This window comes from Oncorhynchus mykiss, chromosome 3 (genome assembly GCF_057628025.1).
Source record: "Oncorhynchus mykiss isolate SJ-2025 chromosome 3, ASM5762802v1, whole genome shotgun sequence".
Taxonomy (NCBI): Eukaryota; Metazoa; Chordata; class Actinopteri; order Salmoniformes; family Salmonidae; genus Oncorhynchus; species Oncorhynchus mykiss.
Genome location: NC_143024.1, coordinates 64,482,519 through 64,505,511, shown reverse-complemented (window position 1 = coordinate 64,505,511; position 22,993 = coordinate 64,482,519). Strand labels below are relative to the sequence as shown.

Below are 22,993 nucleotides of genomic sequence, written 5' to 3'. Positions count from 1 at the left end.
GTTAGACTGTAAACTCTCCTTCCAGACTCACATCAAGCATCTCCAATCCAAAGTTAAATCTAGAATTGGCTTCCTATTTCGCAACAAAGCATCCTTCACTCATGCTGCCAAACATACCCCCGTAAAACTGACCATCCTACTGCTCGTCGACTTCGGCGATGTCATTTACAAAATAGCCTCCAATACCCTACTCAGCAAATTGGATGCAGTCTATCACAGTAACATCCGTCTTGTCACCAAAGCCCCCTATACTACCCCCCACTGTGACCTGTACGCTCTCGTTGGCTGGCCCTCGCTTCATACTCGTCGCCAAACCCACTGGCTCAGGGTCATCTACAAGACCCTGGTAGGTAAAGTCCCCCCTTATCTCAGCCCGCTGGTCACCATAGCAGCACCCACCTGTAGCACGTGCTCCAGCAGGTATATCTCTCTGGTCACCCCCAAAACCAATTCTTCCTTTGGCCGCCTCTCCTTTCAGTTCTCTGCTGCCAATGACTGGAACGAATGACAAAAATCTCTGAAACTGGAAACACTTATCTCCCTCACTAGCTTTAAGCAACAGCTGTCAGAGCAGCTCACATATTACTGCACCTGTACATAGCCCATCTATAACTTAGCCCAAACAACTACCTCTTCCCCTACTATATTTATTTAATTTGCTCCTTTGCATCCCATTATTATTTCTACTTTGCACATACTTCCACTGCAAATCTACCCTTCCAGTGTTTTACTTGCTATATTGTATTTACTTCGCCACCATGGCCTTTTTTTGCCTTTACCTCCCTTATCTCACCTCATTTGCTCACATCGTATATAGACTTATTTTTCTACTGTATGTTTGTTTTACTCCATGTGTAACTCTGCGTTGTTGTACGTGTCGAACTGCTTTGCTTGATCTTAGCCAAGTCGCAATTGTAAATGAGAACTTGTTCTCAACTTGCCTACCTGGTTAAATAAAGGTGAAATAAATATATCATAAGATTTAAAACGAATGTTGTAACATTATCAACAAGCTCCAAAACAATTGTTTGTTGATGACATTGGTTGATGACAAAATTTTACATCATTTGGGGTTTTCCTGTGGTCTTGGGGAATTCACCCAAAGATGGTGGATAAATAAAGATGTCTTACTGAGGATGTTAACAATTGAAACATTTTGTCATTGTTTTAGTCTGCTTAAAAGCAAGTGGCGGCTGTCCCATGGACACCAATACGATAGCAGCTGGGTTTGGTCTGCTTTGTTCATTGACTGTATGAACCAGAAAAAATGAATTCGTAGAATGTCTCTCTTCTTCATCCTTCTCTGATTCACCTTAACAACACTCCTGATGATGTCAGCTTGGTTATTTACAGTGAGGACACACTGTCAGTTTAATTTGAATGCACAATTCAAAATGTGGTCTTCATGGGCGCCATCCTTGGTCAAACCTTAACATAAACAATAATCTATAAATGTTTTATAAGGCATAAAGTTTTAGAATAGACCGTGAGGAAAGTGTACAATAGTCAATAAACTATGCATTTCCTACTTACTTCCAGAAGATGGGGCAATTGCAACTTCACATTCCCATTGGCCCTAATCGAGGAAGTGTTTTTCAAAACTCATTGTTGCCTTGTATGGAGCTGAGAGGGGGCGGAGACTGCAAAAGGGAAAGTACAGAATTACAGGAAGGGAACCGACAGAGGGAAACTGACACTCAAGTTCTGCCTATATAAGTCTATAAGATCAGCCACCAGCACAAGGTATCAATTTACTGCACTAGCTCGTATTGGGGACATTCAATAATTCTACACAATACATCCATATCTCTACATTCTGTGACGTTTGTCTTTTATCATTGATGGTTCAGTGACTCTCATTGGGGTTGACCGCCTCATATCTCGTCTCAACAGCTTTTTTCTGTATTTTATATTAATCAACATTCAATGTCACATTCAATTAGTCAATGATCCAATGGAATCTCTTACAGAAGTGATTGAACACCATCCAGATCTCACCATGTCAGACACGGTCCCCCTGGAACAGAGGTACAAGGCCAGCATGGTCCTGAGTGGAGCAGGAGATGCCCTGGGCTGCAACCATGGTACCTGGGAATTTGAAAATGATGGAGTGTTAATACATGAGCAAGTTCAGAAGAGAGGAGGTCTAGAGAAGCTGGATGCCATAGACTTCCCTGTTAGTGATGACACCGTCATGCACCTGGCTACAGCTGAGGCTCTGGTCAAGGTAGGGGAGGGGGAAGGGGCGTCCCTCCCTGTGCTGTATCGAGCCCTGGTGGAGAAGTACATTGTAAGCATGACAGACATGGCTGGAAGAGGAGCAGGTATGTAACAGTTTATATTCCTTCATGAGGTGTGTCATGTTGTGTTAACATGAGAGGCATATGGCAATATTTCTGCACACTTGGGCACGGTACACTTATCTTAATGTAAATATAGGGGACCTACGTGGTTCTGGTACCGGTTCTGTGGACACCGTAGATCAAAATGGCTTGCATTGAGCAATAGCCCTGGTTCCCACGTACATAGTAGCATTTTTTCTGCGCCTATCTGTCGTAGGATGTGAAATCTGAAACCATTTTATTTGCTCTTCCTACTGTCCATCCACTCCGAGCTGAACCCTACCTCACAGGTGAAGCACATGCCTGCGATAGTTACATCGTAGCACAGCAGGAGAGAGTGGTTTCAACAGGGTAGCACATTCAGACATAATATTATAGCCATTAATCTAAAATAAAAATCACTTTCCATTTGTCATAGACAGACAATATTAGCATGAGATGAAAGGTGTGTTCCTAATGAGTTCTGGAAGTCAATCTAGCGTTCTGTGAGACGTTCACAGATGGGGGCAGATGTTTTGATCGAGAGCCCTTTAGAAAATCTGCACATTTTCTCTAACACTAAACATACAAATATTTTAGCATTTACATTTTTAGTCATTTAGCAGACACTCTTATCCAGAGCAACTTGCAGGAGAGTGCAGACATTTTCATATTTTTCATGCTGGTCCCCTGTGGGAAACTAACCCACGCGTTGCAAGCACCATGCTCTACCAACTGAACCACATACAACTTTCATTTATAATGAAGGTGAAAAATCATATTTGTACTGTGCAGTTGAGCTTATGTCCTCAATGTCCTCAAAAGTGACCTCAGCAATTTATAACAATTCTTACCAAAAATGTGAGATTTTAACATTTATTGGAGTATGCAACATTACTAGTAATTATGGCCCTATCATCAAAAATAATTACTTTGGGGGATTTTGTAGATTACACAATGTGTACATTTAAACCCACATGTTGACCTTCATTCAATTCAATAATTACATTCCTTCTGTCTCCGCTGTAGGCATCACCTGCATCAACAGTGTTGCAAGGCACAGACAGAGAACTGACGAGGACATTAAGATTCCCTTCGACAAGAGGGGCGGAGGGTGTGGGGCAGCCATGAGGGCCATGTGTATCGGCCTGCGCTTCCCTGACACTGAGCAGGAGCACCTGCTGATAGCAGTAAGTGTGGAGAGTGGGCGTCTGACCCACCACCACCCCACAGGCTACCTGGGAGCCCTGGCTGCAGCCCTGTTCACGGCCTACGCAGTGAGGGGCACCCTGCCTGTGGACACAGACTCATGGAGGTCCTGGACAAAGCCAAGGAGTACGTCAGGCATTCGGGCAATTGTGTGGAGCTGAACATGGCGCACTGGTGAGGCCTTTGTTGTGGTTTTCTGCAGAGGAGGCTGGTGGGCAGAGTGGAACGGTGTCAAACACATGGTTTCCTTTGATATGTTTGATACCACTCCATTCCGACCATTACTATAAGCCAGTCCTCCAATATCTCTGCCCAACAGCCTCCTTTGGTTGACTGTACGTCACACCTCAATGTTAATTAGTGAAAGTTGTTGTTTATAAAGAAATGTGACATACTGATTCCAGTTAATAACACACCATTGTCCAACCCAGATATTGGATCTTAGTTTTGACATTTTTTTGTTGCTGAGAATTTTCCTGCCCTAGAGGAAATGGAGATGAGCTTGGAGTTTACAGAAATTCACACAAAACTGCACTAACACCCAGTCAAATTATCAGTATTCCATTTTTCATGTAGCCTCATGTTACCAGCAAAAAGCCTAATCACCGATCATGCAACATCATGGACTAAACGATCAAATCCTGTTGCTGCAGAATTATTTTGCTGCGACAATACAGGCCAAATTAAATTCCTACATCTATGGCTGGGTTTACAATGTAGAAAGATGTATAACTTTCATCTGCTTCTGACTAATCTCATTTTTCCAGGGACTACTTTGGAATTCAGTGGAAATCCTATTTAGAAAAGAGAGGCATTCTGGATGGAAAGAGCAAACCTCAGTTCCCAGACTTCTACGGTGTGAAGGAGAGGGAGAGTTTCTATAGGGCGGTGAGCTTCAAGGGTTGTGGTGGCGCCAGTGGGCATGATGCTCCCATGATAGCTTACGATGCCCTCCTGAGGGCAGGCGACTCCTGGGTTGAGCTGGCCAATCATGGCTTCTTCCATGGCGGGGACAGCGACTCCACGGCCGTGATCGCTGCTGCCTGGTGGGGCGCACTGTTCGGCTTCAGAGGGGTGCCAGAGATCAACTACCAGAGGCTTGAGTACCGTGACAGACTATCCAAACTAGGGGAACGGCTATACAAGCTCAGGGGGAAACATCTAGGTTCTTTGAAAGAGTGAAGTAAATGAAACCAAGATGGTTAAAGGTGAAATTCATTACATATCCTGCAGATGATCAGTCATTTCTCCTTTTTTGACACTAATTTTGTATCCCTTGGTTTTTTATTACATATTTTTAAAGAATATGACTGGATCTGGAAAGATTTATAGAGTATTTATGATCTCAAACTGTAGTCTACCTACTGACTAGGAGATGGAGTCATACGCAGCTGCAGAATTTGCTGTATAATTACAAACATTTTATTTTATGGCAACGTAAAATGTTTAATTACCAGCCTATAATCAATCCTTCACTAACATACATTACTGCTACAGTTGTGCTATTATTGTAGACCATTAGCTATGGCAGAGTGTAAAAATGGATTGCTTTACTTCAGATTAGATTGACGTTATTGTGTACATCTTCAAAATGGAGACTACACGTATGGTGGTGACCAGAGGGTGGCAATGTAACTTAACAAATCACTCTTGAAACTCCCTCCTCTCTCCCCGTCTCTCAATTCAATTTCAATATAAGGTCTTTATTGGCATGGAAAACATATGGTTCCATTGCCAAAGCAAGTGAAATAGATAAAAGTGAAGAAAAAATATATATAAAAAAAATGAACAGTTAATATTAGACTCACAAAAGTTCAGATGTCATATTATCCCTATATACAGTGTTGCAACGATACAAATAGTTAAAGTACAAAAGGGAAAATAAATCATATTTACACTGGTGATTTTTCTTCACTGGTTCCCTCCCTGAAAAATATGCTGTTCTTCTTTCTGTAGCTTGATTTTCCAGTGAAACCTGTTTAACAGTGTGGCTTCTATCCCATATCAGCTTGTTATAGGAAAGTGGTTGCAATCATCACTGTAGAAAATTATGAACAATTTAAACATGAACTGTATGTCTGGCTCAGTCTTTGATATCCTTAAAGTAATTTTTCCTATCTGCTGATAAGTTAAGATAGGGCAATTCCACTCTAGATTGTTCTGGTAGTTCTCACATAAGAACTTCATTGGGAGGAAGGATATTTACAGAGGAATTGCCATTTTAGGCCCTTTTTAGACCTATTCACGCCTCCTGCAAGACCCTGTGATCTGTGAACTGTACATGATACAGACACATCTTGGTGTCATTATACTCCATATAGTTTTCCCTCAAATATGGAGTACTGTATGTCTAGATTCTGAAATACAAATTTTCACATTCATTTATTCAATATAAAAAATGTGAGTACCTCAAAACTACTTTTTGATTTAGCTTATTTTTTTATACATAGTTTGTAATGTAACATTTCCAGAGTGGGCTCTCTGGTACTTTTAATGAAATTACCCATTGTGTGTGTGTGTGTGTATGTACACACATTTACATTATAGGTCATTAACCAATCACAGCCCCCCTTTAGGATTGCACATTTACCAAGTCACCAGCAGAGGGAGTTCTTTGAATCCATTTTCCCATTCAATGTGTTGGTGCTGATCGTAAAATTGACCACACCTTCACTCTGGAAATGTGATGTACTTTGAGTAAATTATTCCAAACAGTATGGTCTTAGAATGAACGGTAACATTTTACTTGACACCTAGCATCATAACACGTCATGACATGGTCAAAATCATCATGTCATAATATACTGGTATTTTATTAGGATCCCCATTAGCTGTTGCAAAAGCAGCAGCTACTCTTCCTGGGGTCCACACAAAACATGACATAATACAGAACATCAAAAGACAACAGCTCAAGGATATCAATACTTACACAAACTATTTAGGTCAAATAGGGGAGAGGCGTTGTGCCCCTGAGGTGATGCTTTAATTGTTGGAAACCAGGTTTGCGGTATATTTGAGCAATATGAGATGGAAGGAAGTTCCATGCAATAAAGGCTCTATATAATACTTGATGCTTTCTTGAATTTGTATTGGATTTGGGGACTGTGAAAAGACCCCAGGTGGCAAGTCTGGTGGGGTACAGTTAAATTCTGACATTTACATACACTTCGGTTGGAGTCATTAAAACTTGTTTTTCAACCACTCCACACATTTCTTGTTAAACTATAGTTTTGGCAAGTCGGTTAGGACATCTACATTGTGCATGACAAGTAATCTTTCCAACAACTGTTTACAGACAGATTATTTCACCTATAATTCACTGTTTCACAATTCCAGTGGATCAGAAGTTTACATACACTAAGTTGACTGTTTCTTTAAACAGCTTGGAAAGGAGGAGGCCTACAAACCTGACTCAGTTACACCAGCTCTGTCAGGAGGAATGGGCCAAAATTTGTGGGAAGCTTGTGGAAGGCTACCCGACACGTTTGACCCAAGTTAAACAATTTAAAGGCAATGCTACCAAATACTAATTGAGTGTATGTAAACTTCTGACCCACTGGAAATGTGACGAAAGACAAAAGCTGAAATAAATCATTCTCTACTATTATTCTGATATTTCACATTCTTAAAATAAAGTGGTGATCCTAACTGGCCTAAAACAGGGATGTTTTAATCGGATTAAATGTCAGGAATTGTGAAAAACTGAGTTTAAATGTATTTGGCTAAGGTGTATGTAAACTTCCGACTTCAACTTTAAGCATGTTTGTCAGAGCTGTGTGTAAGTTGACTATGCAAACAATTTGGGATTTCCAACACATTAATGTTTCTTATGAAAATGTATCATAAGAGCTGAGATAACCTGCATAATATGGTCATAACACTGTCATGACATTATTTACCATATCTTTACAGCTGTTTTGACAAATTGCATTATTTTATAGCTGGTTATGACCCCTACTTTTAAGAATGTCAAACCCACATTTATTCAAATGTGTTATTCCTCTGCCAAGAAGTTTCCTTTCAATTGAAAGTTTGTTTCTTAAATTGTTTGTTGTAGTAATTACATTGAGTCATTTTTTTAATCATGTTTGAAATAACTTGTAGAAAATACACTTTGGCACTGTCCAGAAGCAGTATGACCATCCTGTGTCACTTTACTTGGACTAAGAAAATACACAGAGTATACAAAACATTAAGAATGTCCATGACAGACTGACCAGGTGAAAGCTATGATTCCTTATTGATGTGACTTGTTAAATCCACTTGACAGGTTAAAGAAGGATTTTTAAAGTCTTGGACACACATGGATGGTGTGTGTCATTCAGAGGGTAAATGAGGAAAACAAAAGATTTATGTGCCCGTGAATGGGGTATGGTAGTAGGTGCCAGGCGCTATGGTTTCTGTCAAGAACTGCAACGCTGCTTGATTTTTCATGCTCAACAGTTTCCCGTGTGTATCAAGAATGATCCAGCACCCAAAGGACATCCAGCTAAATTCATACAACTGTGGGAAGCATTGTATCAATTCAACATGGGCCAAGTCAACATGTACATTAGTGTCTAGTTTGAGAAACAGACGCCTCACAGAGGGGAGGATCGGTAAACCCTTCATCAGGGTGATGTTTGACATTCACAGCCAAAGGAGGACTACAATTTAGTTGATTTCATGACGGATTCATTATGACATGTCTTTGTGTTCTTTTTTGTTTTTACAGATCAACAGCTGATCTAGAGTCCTACCACAACCATTTTCTGATGTACGCCAGCCAGCATTCTTCCCTTTCACCACCAGTCTGATGCCAGAACACTGCTGGCAGCACTGGCAGAATGCAGATGGAACCAAGATGTAAGTCCCCACTCTATTTGAAGTTGGAGGAAGTTTTGAACAGAGTCAAGTCTGCCCCACCCACATGTTCGCACTCACACATTGGCCAAACACAGTGTCTTTTAAATTAATATTTCCTGAATTGCTTACATCCTCTCCCCTTGCCTCCTTTTCAAAACCTATTGGAGAAGAGGGTCCGAGGAGAGTGACCCTGGACCTTCTTCTACAATACGATTGAGAAGTAGGCAAGGATGTGGGATGCAAGAACATTGTCATTTCATATAAAAAAGGAACTTCTAAGTGTATTTGCAATGTTATACACATTTTTTTTCACACTTTCAAACACTACATTTATATTTTCCAACAGGAATATACATTTGGGTGAGTAGCCTCGTTTCATTGCCCCCCCAAAAATTAAACCATCAAGTGTTCAGCGAAATAACTACACAATGTCAAATACAGGTATCTTATTCAAATAATTAACATACAATCACATTAATCGTTACTCTCTCGCCGGAATTCCACTAACAGTCCGTTTGTAGCCAAACGTAGCTGCTGCTCATTCCATTTGCTCAAATATGGATAAATGGTTAGTAAGGCCCGCGTCCACAGAGACGCATACCAGCTCCACTAGTAGTACTGCTACTACCAGCAGTACTACACCTGCACCTGTCAACGACACAAGTTGTTCTGCTTGCACAATGCTAGCATCAGTAATTCTACATTTGTTGTTAGCCCAGCTAGCATGGACACAGACAGTTGTGAATCTGTTGCTGCTGAAGAGCTACTGCCCCTTTAACCGAGAAAGCACCGAACATCAGACAGGGACGTTGGATCATCGAAGAGGCGCAAATATGATGAGAACTACATTGATTTGGGATTCACTTATATTGGGAGTAGTGCCTTTCCTCAGCCACAGTGTGTTATATGTGCAAAATTACTATCTCACAACTCGATGAAACCTTCACTCTTGCGCAGACATTTAGAAACAAAATATGGCAATTTGAAAATTAAGCCACAGGAGTTTGAGCGAGAAATAAGACGACTTTCCAGTTGTAAGACATGTATAAAAGCAACAGATATCATTAATAAGAAGGGGCTAGAAGCATCTTATATGATGAGCTACCGAACGGCTAGGACAGTCAAGCCCCATGCTATTGTGTAGGACTTAATTCTTCCTGCTGCCGCTAATATGGCGGGGACAATGCTGGGGGAAAAGGCCAAGAACCTATACAGACAATGCCTTCATCCTTCAACACTCTTTCACAACGTATCAGTGACATGGCAGGAGATGTTTTGAAACAATTACTGCTTCGCATACAAGCCAGTGAATTCTATGCATTACAGCAAATGAGTCAAACGTTGCGGGCCTGGCACAGCTCCTGGTATATATCCGTTACGTTTATGGGGGTCAATTAAGGAAGACATCCTCTTCTGCAAACCACTGGAAAACGGGACAACAGGAGAGCATATTGTTTAAATACTGGACAGCTTTGTGACTTTACATGGACTTGTGGTCAAGATGTGTTGGTATCTGTACTAATGGCGCAACAGCCATGACAGGGAGACATAGTGGAGTGGTATCGGGCTTACAAGAAGTTTCTCCAAGACGCTACTTGGGTACTTTGCAGAATCCACCGAGAAGCTCTTGCTGCCAAGGGAATGACTGACAGCTTGAAAGATGTTTTGGACACTACAGTGAAAAGGGTTAACTTTGTTAAAGAAAGGCCCCTGAACTTGTGTATATTCTGCACCATGCAATGATATGGGCAGCAACCATGTAACGCTTTTACAACATACAGAAGTGCGCTGGTTATCAAGGGTCAAAGTATTGACATGTTTTTTAAATTTTCATTTCTTGAATTGAGACGAGCTTAAAGTTTGATCGCTTGCATACAACACATAGGTCTTTCCATCATTGTATGATTGTGTGCAAATGAATTCAAGCTTACGGACAATGTCAAACGTGACATAGCGAAGCACCTGAGTGAGTTGGGTGTGCATTTACGCAGGTACTTTCCCGAAAAAGATGACACAAACAACTGGATTCGTTATCTTTCATGCCCTGCCTCCAGTCCACTTACCGATATCTGAACAAGAGAGCCTCATCGAAATTGCAACAAGCGGTTCTGTGAAAATTGAATTTAATCAGAAGCCACTGCCAGATTTCTGGATTGGGCTGTGCTCAGAGTATCCTGCCTTGGCAAATCGCACTGTTAATACCCTGATGCCCTTTGCAACCACGTACCTATGTGAGAGTGGATTCTCGGCCCTCACTAGCGTGAAAACTAAATACAGGTACAGAGCTCTATAAGAGCCCTTTGTCACTTCCCACGAGCTGGGTTGTGACAAACTCACACTCATTCTTATGTTTAATAAATGTATCGTATAGTGTGTATTTGGCAGGCTTACAATGATGGCAAAAACCAACATTTGAGATTGCGCTGACCCTGGTGCTCGAGGGGGTACGCAGCTGGAGGTTGAATGTTTGAAGGGGTATGGGACTATAAAAGGTTTGGGAACTACTGCTCTAAACCATTGAGGGAGGTGATGCACAACCTTATTTGTTCTGTTGTACTCAGATTGCAAGATCTGTGAACTTACTAATTGTTCTTGAAATGACATTTTTTTATACAATGCATACTGTCAAATTATGTTGGTTTATAGATATAGAAGACTGTATAAAAAAAATGCTAAATATCGGGGTGTCTACATACTTAAGACTAAGAAGACATATGGCCACATTTCAGACCCCCAATACAAGATTTTGAGGAAGTGGTTGGAATCTGGTGGTGGGATGCCAAGGAGAAGAACCCGAAGACCCTAGAAGACTTGGACTCCTACCCCCTAGTCCTCCACCAACAACTGAGGAACTTGTGCAATCACAAGTGAGAAGAGGCCTAGGTAAGTAAAAAACTGAAGGCAGGAATTGCATGGAAATTGCATCAGACCTCAGAGTTATAACAAACCCTGTAGGAGATGATACCAATACAGTCCATGAATAGTTGTCTTTTTATAATTTCACGGTATCAATATACTAAACCTCCACATTTCTCATTCTTTCCCTCTCCTCTAGCGTTGGGTGAACTTCTGAGACGATGCAGGAGCTCCAGAAACCTCCTCCAGCTCAGCAACCTTGTGAGAAACCCAGGTAACGACCCACATAAATACAAACCACTTTACACCAAGTACATTACAATCACAGAATTTGAAAGCAGCCGTTTCATTTACTTTTTGCACAACAGAATACTTTGCCCCTCACAGTAACAATTATATTTCTTCTGAATAATCTGTTGGAATACATCTCAAGATTGACAGTAAATGCCCTATTGAATCAAGACCCCTGCTGCTGGACCTCTTTAAAGACCCCTTCTGAATCCTTCACTATCAAGCAACTAGGGCATTGATACTCATTGCACTGCGTGGCCCGCAGGCTCGCTGTGATTTTCCCATTTTCCATTCATAACAATGATACAATTTAAATTCAATGTGTTTAATGCAGGCCTGAATCACTTCATTGAATATATCTACTGTTCCCTGGACGGCAGATAGATGGCAGTATAGGGCCTCCCGAGTGGTCTAAGGCACTGAATCGCAGTGCTAGCTGTGCAACTAGAGATTCTGAGTCCAGGCTCTGTCGCAGCCGGCCACGACCGGGAGACTCATGGTGCGGAGCACAATTGTCCCAACATCGTCCGGGTTAGGGGAGGGTTTGGCTGGCAGGGATGTCCTTGTCCCATCGTGCACTAGCGACTCCTGTGGCGGGCCGGGTGCAGTGGACGCTGACACGGTCGCCAGGTGTATGGGGTTTCCTCTGACACATTGGCACGGCTGGCTTCCGGGTTAAGTGGGCATTGTGTCAAGAAGCAGTGTGGCTTGATTGTGTTGTGTTTCGGAGGACGCCTCTCCCGAGTCCGTATGTGAATTGCAGCGATGAGACAAGACTAACTACCAATTGCATACCACGAAATTTGGGAGAAAAAGAGTAAAAAAATAAAAACGAGGGGGAAGAGCTATGAATGAACAACCGGAGAATCAGCCGGAAAATGGCGGTCAAAGAAAAGTTTTCAAAAAATAAAATTAAACATGACAAAAAGTATGTTTGAATGACACTGAGGGGCAGCGTTGTTACAGCTAATGCCAGTTTGCCTGAGGCTGATGCTGTGCAGGTGTTTGTACACATGCATATACACACACTCTCATTCAAATGCACACATACACGGACACACACTTAAATAGTGCCATATGTAACCAATGTGAAATAGCTCGCTAGTTAGCGGTGGTGCGCACTAACAGCATTTCAATCGGTGATGTCACTCGCTCTGAGACCTTAAAGTAGTTGTTCCCCTTGCTCGGCTTTTGTGGAGCGATGGGTAACGATGCTTCGAGGGTGGCTGTTGTCGATGTGTGCAGAAGGTCCCTGGTTCAAGCCCAGGTAGGGGCGAGGAGAGGGACGGAAGCAATACTGTCACACATACATGCACTCAAACATATTCAGTTGGCCTTGCTGTTATGATTTTTGTTGTCCTTTTCAAAGGGGGAGACCCTCTAGACCCAAACTACTACAGACCTATATCTATCCTACCCTGCCTTTCTAAGGTCTTCGAAAGCCAAGTTAACAAACAGATCACCGACAATTTTGAATCCCACCGTACCTTCTCCACTAGGCAATCTGGTTTCCGAGCTGGTCATGGGTGCACCTCAGCCACGCGCAAGGTCCTAAACGATATCATAACCGCCATCGATAAGAGACAATACTGTGCAGCTGTATTCATCGACCTGGCCAAGGCTTTCGACTCTGAGAATGTGGTGATTGACATCGGCAGACTCAACAGCCTTGGTTTCTCAAATGATTGCCTCGCCTGGTTCACCAACTAGTTCTCAGAGTTCAATGTGTCAAATCGGAGGGCCTGTTGTCCAGACCTCTGGCAGTCTCTATAGGGGTGCCACAGGGTTCAATTCTCGGGCCGACTCTTTTCTCTGTATACATCAATGATGTCGCCCTTACTGCTGGTGATTCTCTGATCCACCTCTACGCAGATGACACCATTCTGTATACTTCTGGCCCTTCTTTGGACACTGTTTTAACTAACCTCCAGATGAGCTTAAATGCCATACAACTCTGCTTCTGTGGCCTCCAACTGCTCTTACATGCAAGTAAAACTAAATGCATGCTCTTCATCACTACTCTGGACGGTTCTGACTTAGGTATTTGTAGTTGTCCACATATTATAGGTGTCTGGTTAGACTGTAAACTCTCCTTCCAGACTCACATTAAGCATCTCCAATCCAAAATTAAATCTAGAATAGGCTTCCTATTTCACAAACAAAGCATCCTTCACTCATGCTGCCAAACATAGTCAGTTTTACGAGGGTATCTACCAATCCCTGACACTACTCAGCAAATTGGATGCAGTTTATCACAGAGCAGCTCACAGATCACTGCACATAGCCCATCCAACTACCTCATCCCCCAAACTGTTATTTTATTAATTTTGCACCCCAGTAGCTCTATATTTGCACTCTCATCTTCTGCACATCTATCACTCCAGTGTTTAATTGCTACATTGTAATTATTTTGCCACTCTGGCCTATTTATTGCCTTACCTCCCTTATCCTACCTCATTTGCACACACTGTATATATACTTTTTCTATTGTATTATGGACTGCGTGTTTGTCAATTCCATTTGTAACTCTGTGTTTGTGTCGCTCTGCTTTGCTTTATCTTGGCACGGTCACAATTGTAAATGAGAACTTGTTCTCAACTAGCCTACCTGGTTAAATAAAGGGGGCATATAAGCAGTCAATGAAATCTCTTGCAAAATTGAATGATTATATTTCTCTAAAACAGGTTATACTGTAGGCTACATAAGCACTGCCGAGTCAGAACACTAGGTGAAATTAAGAGGGGTAAATATACCACATTTTTAGGGTGAGGCACATGGGCTACTGACATCTTACTACACAACTAGTATTACTTTCTTAGCTACAGTATTGTCAGAGTCTAGGTGATGTGGCTAAGGCAGAGTCAGGCGCAGGACACAGATGAGTAATAATAGCAACTTAATACTTCCTACTAAGACAGCACACTGTCCGACCGATGCTAGGATGACCAGAGGAGGGTGACGTGTGAGCCCAACTGATCAAACGATTGCGGACATCAGACGGAACGTACAGACACCCAACTGGACACTGGTTGGGAATGGGCTCTGTACGTAATGCCCGCTCAATGTCCGCGTCCACCTCCCATACCAATGGTGCCACCAGGCAAGAAGCCAGAAGTATGGGAGTGAGATCCGTGGACCGCACCTCTGTGTCATACAGCCGGGACAATGCGTCTGCCTTAGCGTTCTGGGAACATGGTCTGTAGGAAAGGGTGAAAACAAAACGGGTGAAAAACATGGCCCACCTTGCCTGACGAGGGTTCAGTCTCCTCGCCGTCCGGATGTACTCCAGATTGCGGTGGTCAGTCCAAATGAGGAAAGGGTGTTTAGCCCCCTCAAGCCAATGCCTCCACGACTTCAGAGCCTTGACAACAGCCAACAGCTCCCGATCACCCACATCATAGTTTCGCTCTGCCGGGCTGAGTTTCTTCGGGAAAAAAAGCACAAGGGCGGAGCTTTGGTGGCGTACCCAAGCGCTGAGACAGCACAGCTCCTATCCCAGCCTTGGACGAGTCCAACTCTACTATAAATGCCATAGAGGGATCAGGATGAGCCAGCACGGGAACTGAGGTAAACAGAGCCTTCAGGTGACCAGAAGCCCTGTCTGCCCCAGCTGACCACTGCAGTTGCACCGGTTTCCCGTTTAGCAAAGAGGTAATGGGAGCTGGGGTGATGATGGGGTTGCTGGAAAACCCCGTCTCTCCCATCGCTCCATGGTTTGCAGATGCTGGACGCGGTCCTCCATAGGTAGAAGAGGGCTGTGTGCACCTGCTGACTCCATTTGAAAGGTGCGTGTTTCTGTCAGAGTCTGATGTGGGTAAGGCGGAGTCAGGTACAGGACACAGATGAGTAATAATAGTGACTTTACTCAGAAATAATCTTTCAACAAGGAGAAGGAAAATCCAGAATCACATAAACGAGACAACAAAACCATGATGGCTCCAGAGGGTTAAATAGGGAAATAATTAAAACGTAATGGGATCCAGGTGTGTACAATCAAGACAAAACAAATGGAAAAAGAAATGTGGATCGGTGGAGGCTAGAAAGCCGATGACGTCGACCGGCGAACGAACAAGTAGAGGCAACAACTTCGGCGGAAGTCGTGACAAGAATACATATCTCCCTAGTATATACATAATTTATGCAGCAGCATACAATACATTATTGAACTTGCCTTGTTGTGCTGTGCTCACTTGAACAGCATGGTGGCACGGCGGTCAAATCAAATCAAATGTATTTATATAGCCCTTTGTACATCAGCTGATATCTCAAAGTGCTGTACAGAAACCCAGCCTAAAACCCCAAACAGCAAGCAATGCAGGTGTAGAAGCACGGTGGCTAGGAAAAACTCCCTAGAAAGGCCAAAACCTAGGAAGAAACCTAGAGAGGAACCAGGCTATGTGGGGTGGCCAGTCCTCTTCTAGCTGTGCCGGGTGGAGATTATAACAGAACATGGCCAAGATGTTCAAATGTTCATAAATGACCAGCATGGTCAAATAATAATAAGGCAGAACAGTTGAAACTGGAGCAGCAGCACAGCCAGTTGGACTGGGGACAGCAAGGAGTCATCATGCCAGGTAGTCCTGAGGCATGGTCCTAGGGCTCAGGTCCTCCGAGAGAGAGAAAGAAAGAGAGAATTAGAGAGAGCATACTTAAATTCACAAGGTGTCACCGGATAGGACAGGAGAAGTACTCCAGATATAACAAACTGACCCTAGCCCCCCGACACAAACTACTGCAGCATAAATACTGGAGGCTGAGACAGGAGGGGTCAGGAGACACTGTGGCCCCATCCGATGATACCCCCGGACAGGGCCAAACAGGAAGGATATAACCCCACCCACTTTGTCAAAGCACAGCCCCCACACCACTAGAGGGATATCTTCAACCACCAACTTACAATCCTGAGACAAGGCCGAGTATAGCCCATAAAGATCTCCGCCACGGCACAACCCAAGGGGGGCGCCAACCCAGACAGGAAGATCACATCAGTGACTCAACCCACTCAAGTGATATTGTACCCCCTAGCTCGATTGTCCATTGTTTGTAATCTATGTATGCTCGTGTTCTCTCAAGTGCTTTATGTATTGATTTGTTGTTAATAAAAATACATTTTAAAAAAGTAAATAATTCTGTCTTACAGCCTCTCTCCATTTTGTAGCACTTCTCTCACTGTTTAAAAACAAGAAAAGGACAGGGTAAGGGGGATACCTAGTCATTTGTGTCATCACTGCAAGCTATCATGACTCAAAAGCTGCTGTCTACTTCTGAAGATCACTTTAGCACAGCCCTAAAAACCCAATTAAAATTTGTCAAACCTTCAAATAGGTATGTACGCATTATATAAACTCTTTATAGTGTTTTATTTACATTTTAGAGCCAATAAGTTGATAAGTTGGACAGATCGAGTGAAAAAAGCCATTTCCCCACACGACATCTCTCCTTCTCACTATCACGCAATAGGTTTAGCTTCCCCACCCGCCATTTTTAAAAAGACCCGACGGAACTCTTTGTGTAACAGTATAACTTTAGACCGTCCCGTCGCCCATACCCGGGCGCGAACCAGGGACCCTCTGCACACATCAACAACTGACACCCACGAAGCATCGTTACCCATCGCTCCACAAAAACCGCGGCCCTTGCAGAGCAAGGAGAACTACTACTTCAAGGTCTCAGAGCAAGTGACGTCACCGATTGAAACGCTATTTAGCGCGCACCGCTAACTAAGCTAGCCGTTTCACATCCGTTACATTTGGAATCATGAAGGTTTCGTCATTGATTTTTTTTTGGAAAGGGGAGAAATTGTTCTTTACAATGGTATTGATATTACAGTTGATCTGGAAGTATTACGTTTTTTTGGGCGCTAAAAATAAGGTCAGTTGTACGGACCAGCGCGATGTACAAAAATGAGTTAGTTTACGGTTAGACCTGTTGTGAAAAGAGTTTCTCTGTGATAGATTAGCAGAAATGATTGTGTCTGCAATTGCCTTTGTTAAACCCCAACGAACATGTGCATGGCCAGTATTAGTGTATAACACTAATATAGGTGTATATAACACAAACATTGACAAGTGTTGTCATCAGACCTGGGTTCAAATTCTTGTTTTTCAAGGACTAAAATACCAGTACATTTTTAAATATAAAACAAGTTGTTGAATATTGGAATTTGTTTGGAAATACATTTGGAAAGTATTGGCATGCATTTGAAAATACTCGAATAAACAGAAAACTGTATTGTAGCGACCCTGGGTTTATAAGCACGGATATCGACTCTGCCGCTTGATCATGCTTTTTCGGCACAAGTGGATAGCGCGTTGGACTTCGGGCTAGAACGCTCGACCTGCTCCCTCCCTGTTTCATTACACTGGTGTCACAAATGATCGGACCTTGCATCCACGACGGTGCGTGTGCTTGGCCGGTGTGCGCGTTCCTGTAAGACGTAGAGTCGCCAATTTAACGACGTTGTCGCTATATTTAGCAAGTATTCAGACCCCTCTAGCGACAATTTTTTTTAAAAGCGACTAGCGACAAATCTAGCGACTTTCTGGTGTTATTGGAGACTCTGACGTGAAAGCACGTATCGTTCTTACTCTTCTCAACGAGCAGCGGGTGCTGCCGTGGGCCCCACCCCAGTCCCAAAGCACTCACAGGCGGCCCAGTCGTCGCGCTGCAGTCAGGCAGGAGATGTTCACCCCTTCGCGTCCAGACTGCAAATGAATCGCGCATGCGGGAAGTCGCCGCTGGCTGATCCCGCCCTGGCTTACATTATTATTTTACCTGAATTTGGGCCAGACTAGTTACCATAATTTTCTCACATTGCCATTGACAATTTTTCTATTGTCTCTTTTTGATCCATTTAGATTGTATACAAAAAGTACAAAATCTTCATGTTTTACTGTGACGTGTTGTAGGCTCCTAAGTGGACCATAAGGTTACAAATCAAACCAAATTAAGAAAAATAAAATAAAAGACGAAATAACTCCGCCAGTTTCTATTTTGGGTCCCACGCCCGGATAAAGGAGGAGGGTTGGAATTGTGGCATTTAAAAAAACAAGACTCGATAGAAGAAAGTTAATTTGTCGTTCTAAACATATTGAGGGTGTTTTTTACTCACTTTTTGTCTCTCCCGCGACGTTATTCCCCTCTCCTACAGCATCCATCACAACTACGTTCACATGGCCAATTATGCAAATTCGGCGATGACTTTTAGGACAGCCAATAGCTACTTTCCTTACTGAGTGAGGCGTTGGCAACATTGCCCAGGAAGTGTTTGTCATTTTTTTTAAGGAAGTGCTTTTCATTCGCTCGTCGTAGTTTAATTGTTTCCTTGTATGGAGCTGAGCGGGATTGGATTCTACGTAATCGAAACTACACAATAAGAGGAAGGGAACCGAACCTCAAGGTCTGCCTATCAACCACCAGCACAAGGTATCAATTTACTGCACTAGCTCGATTTGCATTATGTAAATTCAACCATTCTACACAATACATTCATATCGCTACATTCTGTGACGTTTGTCTTTTATCATTGATGGTTCAGTGACGCTCATTATGGTTGACAGCCTCATGTCTCGTCTCAACAGCTTTTTTCTGTATTTTATATTAATCGACATTCAATGTCACATTCAATTAGTCAATGATCCAATGGAATATCTTACAGAAGTGATTGAACACCAACCAGATCTCACCATGTCAGACACGGTCCCCCTGGAACAGAGGTACAAGGCCAGCATGGTCCTGAGTGGAGCAGGAGATGCCCTGGGCTACAACCATGGTACCTGGGAATTTGAAAATGATGGAGTGTTAATACATGAGCAAGTTCAGAAGAGAGGAGGTCTAGAGAAGCTGGATGCCATAGACTTCCCTGTTAGTGATGACACCGTCATGCACCTGGCTACAGCTGAGGCTCTGGTCAAGGTGGGGGAAGGGGCATCCCTCCCTGTGCTGTATCAAGTCCTGGTGGAGAAGTACATTGTAAGCATGACAGACATGGCTGGAAGAGGAGCAGGTATGTAACAGTTTATATTCCTTTGAGGTGTGTCATGTTGTGTTAACATGAGAGGCAAATGGTAATATTTCTGCACACTTGGCCACGGTACACTTAACTTAGATATAAGTTAAGTGTGACATTTACACTAAAAATCAATCTGTGACCACCGTAGATCGCATGGTTCTGACTGACATTTACACTAAATATCAATCTGTGACCACCGTAGATCGACACGGCTTGCATTGAGCAATAGCCCTGCTTCCCACGTACACAGTAGTATTTTGTTATGAGCCTGTGTGACGTATGATGTGACATCTGAAACCACTTTAAGCTGGGATGTCCCTTCTACCATTTCATTCGCTCTTCTGACTGTCCATCAACTCCTAGCTGAACCCTACCTCACAGATGAAGCACATGCCTGCGATCGTTACATTATAGTACAGCAGGAGAGTGTGGTTTCATCACGGTATTCAAAACTTCTGACCCACTGGAATTGTGATACAGTGAAATAATCTGTCTGTAAACAATTATTGGAAATATTACTTGTGTCATGCACAAAGTAGATGTCATAGCTGACTTGCCAAAACTATAGTTTGTTAACAAGACATTTGTGGAGTGGTTGAAAAACAAGTTTTAATGACTCCAACCTAAGTGTATGTAAACTTCAGACTTCAACTGTACATCATATAAATATTTCACACTTTCATGATTTTTATCATATTTGTATTGTGCAGTTGAGCATTTGTCCTCAAGTGACCTCAGCAATTTATATATTTTTTTACCAGAAAGGTGAGATTTTAACATTTATTGGAGTATGCAACATTACTAGTTATTATGGCCCTGTCATCAAAAATAATTACTTTGGGGGATTTTGTAGATAACATTTAGTTACATTTAAACCCACATGTTGACTTCAATTCAATAATTATACTCCCTCTGTCTCCGCTGTAGGCCTCACCTGCCGCAACAGTGTTGCAAGGCACAGACAGAGAACTGACGAGGACATTAAGATTCCCTTCGACAAGAGGGGCGGAGGGTGTGGGGCAGCCATGAGGGCCATGTGTATCGGCCTGCGCTTCCCCGACCCTGAGCAGGAGCACCTGCTGATAGCAGTAAGTGTGGAGAGTGGGCGTCTGACCCACCACCACCCCACAGGCTACCTGGGAGCCCTGGCTGCAGCCCTGTTCACGGCCTACGCAGTGAGGGGCACCCTACCTGTGGAGGCCTGGGGACACAGACTCATGGAGGTCCTGGACAAAGCCAAGGAGTACGTCAGGCATTCGGGCAATTGTGTGGAGCTGAACATGGCGCACTGGTGAGGCCTTTGTTGTGGTTGGCTGCAGAGGAGGCTGGTGGGCAGAGTGGAACGGTGTCAAACACATGGTTTCCATGTCTTTGATATGTTAGATACCACTCCATTCCAACCATTACAGTACGTCTGTACTCCTATATCTCTGCCCAACAGCCTCCTCTGTTTGACTGTATGCAGGTCACACTTCACACAATGTTCTTGCGCTGCAGGAAATGCAGGTGAACTTCGTGGTTTATGTAAATTCACAGAACTGCACTAACACTCAGTTATATTAACAGTATTCCACATTTTATGTAGCCTCATTTTGCCAGCTAATAGCCTAACTACCGATCACGCAACATTATTGGCTAAACGATAAATTCCTGTTGCTGCAGAATTATTTTGCAGCAACAATACAGGCCAAATTAAATTCCTACATCTATGGCTGGGTTTACAATGTAGAATGATGTGTAAGTTTCATCTGCTTCTGACTAATCTCATTTTTCCAGGGACTACTTTGGAATTCAGTGGAAGTCCTATTTAGAAAAAAGAGGCATTCTGGATGGAAAGAGCAAACCTCAGTTCCCAGAGTCCTACGGTGTGAAGGAGAGGGAGAGTTTCTATAGGGCGGTGAGCTTCAAGGGTTGTGGTGGCGCCAGTGGGCATGATGCTCCCATGATAGCTTACGATGCCCTCCTGAGGGCAGGTGACTCCTGGGTTGAGCTGGCCAATCATGGCTTCTTCCATGGCGGGGACAGCGACTCCACGGCCGTGATCGCTGCTGCCTGGTGGGGCGCACTGTTCGGCTTCAGAGGGGTGCCAAAGATCAACTACCAGAGGCTTGAGTACCGTGACAGACTATCCAAACTAGGGGAACAGCTATACAAGCTCAGGGGAAAACCTCTAGGTTCTTTGAAAGTGTGATGCAAATTAAACCAATAGATGGTTAAAGGTGAAATTCATTACATTTCCTGCAGATCTGGAATTTCAGCTACTTAAACTTTTTTTGACACTAATTTTGCATCCCTTGGTTTTTTTAAAACATATTTTTAAAGAATATTACTGGATCTGGAAAGATTTATAGAGTATTTATGATCTCAAACTGCAGTCTACCTACTGACTAGGAGATGGAGCCAGAATGTTCTGTATAATAACAAACATTTTCTGTAATGGCAACATTTTTTTATTTATTTCCAGCCTATAATCAAGTCTTCACTAACATACATTGATGCTGCAGTTGTTGCACTATTATTGTACCATTTTAGCTATGGCAGAGTGTAAAAACAGACTGTTTTACTTCTGATTAGACTGATGCTAAATGAAGACTAAATGAAGTCTACAAGTACAGTGGTGACCAGAGGGTGGCAGTGTAACTTAACAAATCACTCTTGAAACTCTCTTTCCTGTCTCGCTCTCTCAATTTATTCAATTTCAATTTAAGTTCTTTATTGGCATGGAAAACAAAAACAAGTGAAATGGATAATTAACAAAAGTGAAATAATAACAAATGAACAGTAAACATTACACATGTTCCAAAAGAATAAAGACATTTTAAATGTCTTATGTCTGTATACAATGTTGTAACGATGTACAAAAGGGAAAATAAATAAACATGGGTTGTATTTACAATGGTGTTTGTTTTTCACTGGTTGTCCTTCTCTTGTGGCAACGAGATTGTTCTAGCAATTCTCACATAGGAACTTCATTGGGAGGAAGGATGTTTAATTGGCCATTCTAGGCCCTTTTTTAGGCCTATTAAGACCATGATCTGTGAACTGTACATGATACAGACATATCTTGGTGTCATTATACTCTATAGTGTTCTCTTAAATATTGAGTACTGTATGTCTAGATTCTGAAATACAAATGTTCACATGCATTTATTCAACATAAAAATGAGTATCTCAACTAAAACTGATTTAGCTTATTTTTAGACATTGTTTGTAATGTAACATTTCCAGAATGGGCTCTCTGGTACTTTTTAATGAAATTACCCATTTGTATACATTTACATTATAGCTCATTAACCAATTACAGCCCCCCCTTTAGGATTTCAAATTCAGCAAGTCACCAGCATAGGGAGTTCTCTTTGAATCCATTTTCCCATTCATTGTGTTGGTGCTGATTGTAAAATTGAGCCCACTCTGGAAAGGTGATGTACTTGTTGAGTGTATTGTTCCAAACAATATGGTC

The 22,993-nt window shown here is 42.6% G+C and overlaps 3 protein-coding genes across 10 annotated transcripts in view; 2 read left to right on the top strand and 1 right to left on the bottom strand.

Annotated features, from left to right (window-relative positions):
- LOC110520180 (rho GTPase-activating protein 15) overlaps window positions 1–18,759 on the bottom strand; it is a 68,747-nt gene extending 49,988 nt beyond the window's left edge. The window contains exons 1-4 of one of the 7 annotated variants that reach the window (XM_090229909.1): window positions 1,999–2,131; window positions 1,534–1,640; window positions 1,313–1,428; window positions 400–495 (exon numbers count right to left, since the gene is read on the bottom strand). The gene's annotated coding sequence lies outside the window, so the exon portion shown is untranslated. Of the gene's footprint in view, window positions 1–399; window positions 496–1,312; window positions 1,429–1,533; window positions 1,641–1,968; window positions 2,273–18,633 lie in introns of those variants that run through there. The other 6 variants (XM_090229910.1, XM_090229905.1, XM_090229906.1 and 3 more) reach the window with 6 other exon arrangements.
- On the top strand, window positions 1,874–6,596 carry LOC110520182 (ADP-ribosylhydrolase ARH1). The gene is given in 4 exon segments (XM_090229917.1): window positions 1,874–2,324; window positions 3,351–3,614; window positions 3,617–3,704; window positions 4,298–6,596. Coding segments are annotated over 4 exon segments (1,137 nt in total). The 5' UTR covers window positions 1,874–1,954; the 3' UTR covers window positions 4,713–6,596.
- Window positions 18,760–18,767: 8 nt separating the features above from the next.
- Window positions 18,768–22,429, top strand: LOC110520181 (ADP-ribosylarginine hydrolase). 2 transcript variants are annotated; one of them, XM_021597319.3, is made up of 4 exons: window positions 18,768–18,947; window positions 19,180–19,527; window positions 20,461–20,824; window positions 21,310–22,429. In XM_021597319.3, exons 2-4 carry the CDS (start codon window positions 19,209–19,211, stop codon window positions 21,722–21,724), a joined length of 1,098 nt encoding a protein of 365 aa, XP_021452994.1. In that variant the 5' UTR covers window positions 18,768–18,947; window positions 19,180–19,208; the 3' UTR covers window positions 21,725–22,429. The 2 variants fall into 2 exon arrangements, with proteins under 2 accessions (XP_021452994.1, XP_090086042.1); XM_090229916.1 differs by lacking the exon at window positions 18,768–18,947 and having other exon boundaries at window positions 18,954–19,527.
- The last annotated feature ends 564 nt before the right edge of the window (window positions 22,430–22,993 follow it).

Bases quoted from the DNA above. Each gene is read 5' to 3' on its own strand.
- LOC110520181 (XM_090229916.1), top strand. From the start codon at position 19,071: ATGGTTGACAGCCTCATGTCTCGTCTCAACAGCTTTTTTCTGTATTTT. The intron at 19,528-20,460 runs GTATGTAACAGT...TCTCCGCTGTAG, and splicing joins CATGGCTGGAAGAGGAGCAG to GCCTCACCTGCCGCAACAGT. The intron at 20,825-21,309 runs GTGAGGCCTTTG...TCATTTTTCCAG, and splicing joins GAGCTGAACATGGCGCACTG to GGACTACTTTGGAATTCAGT.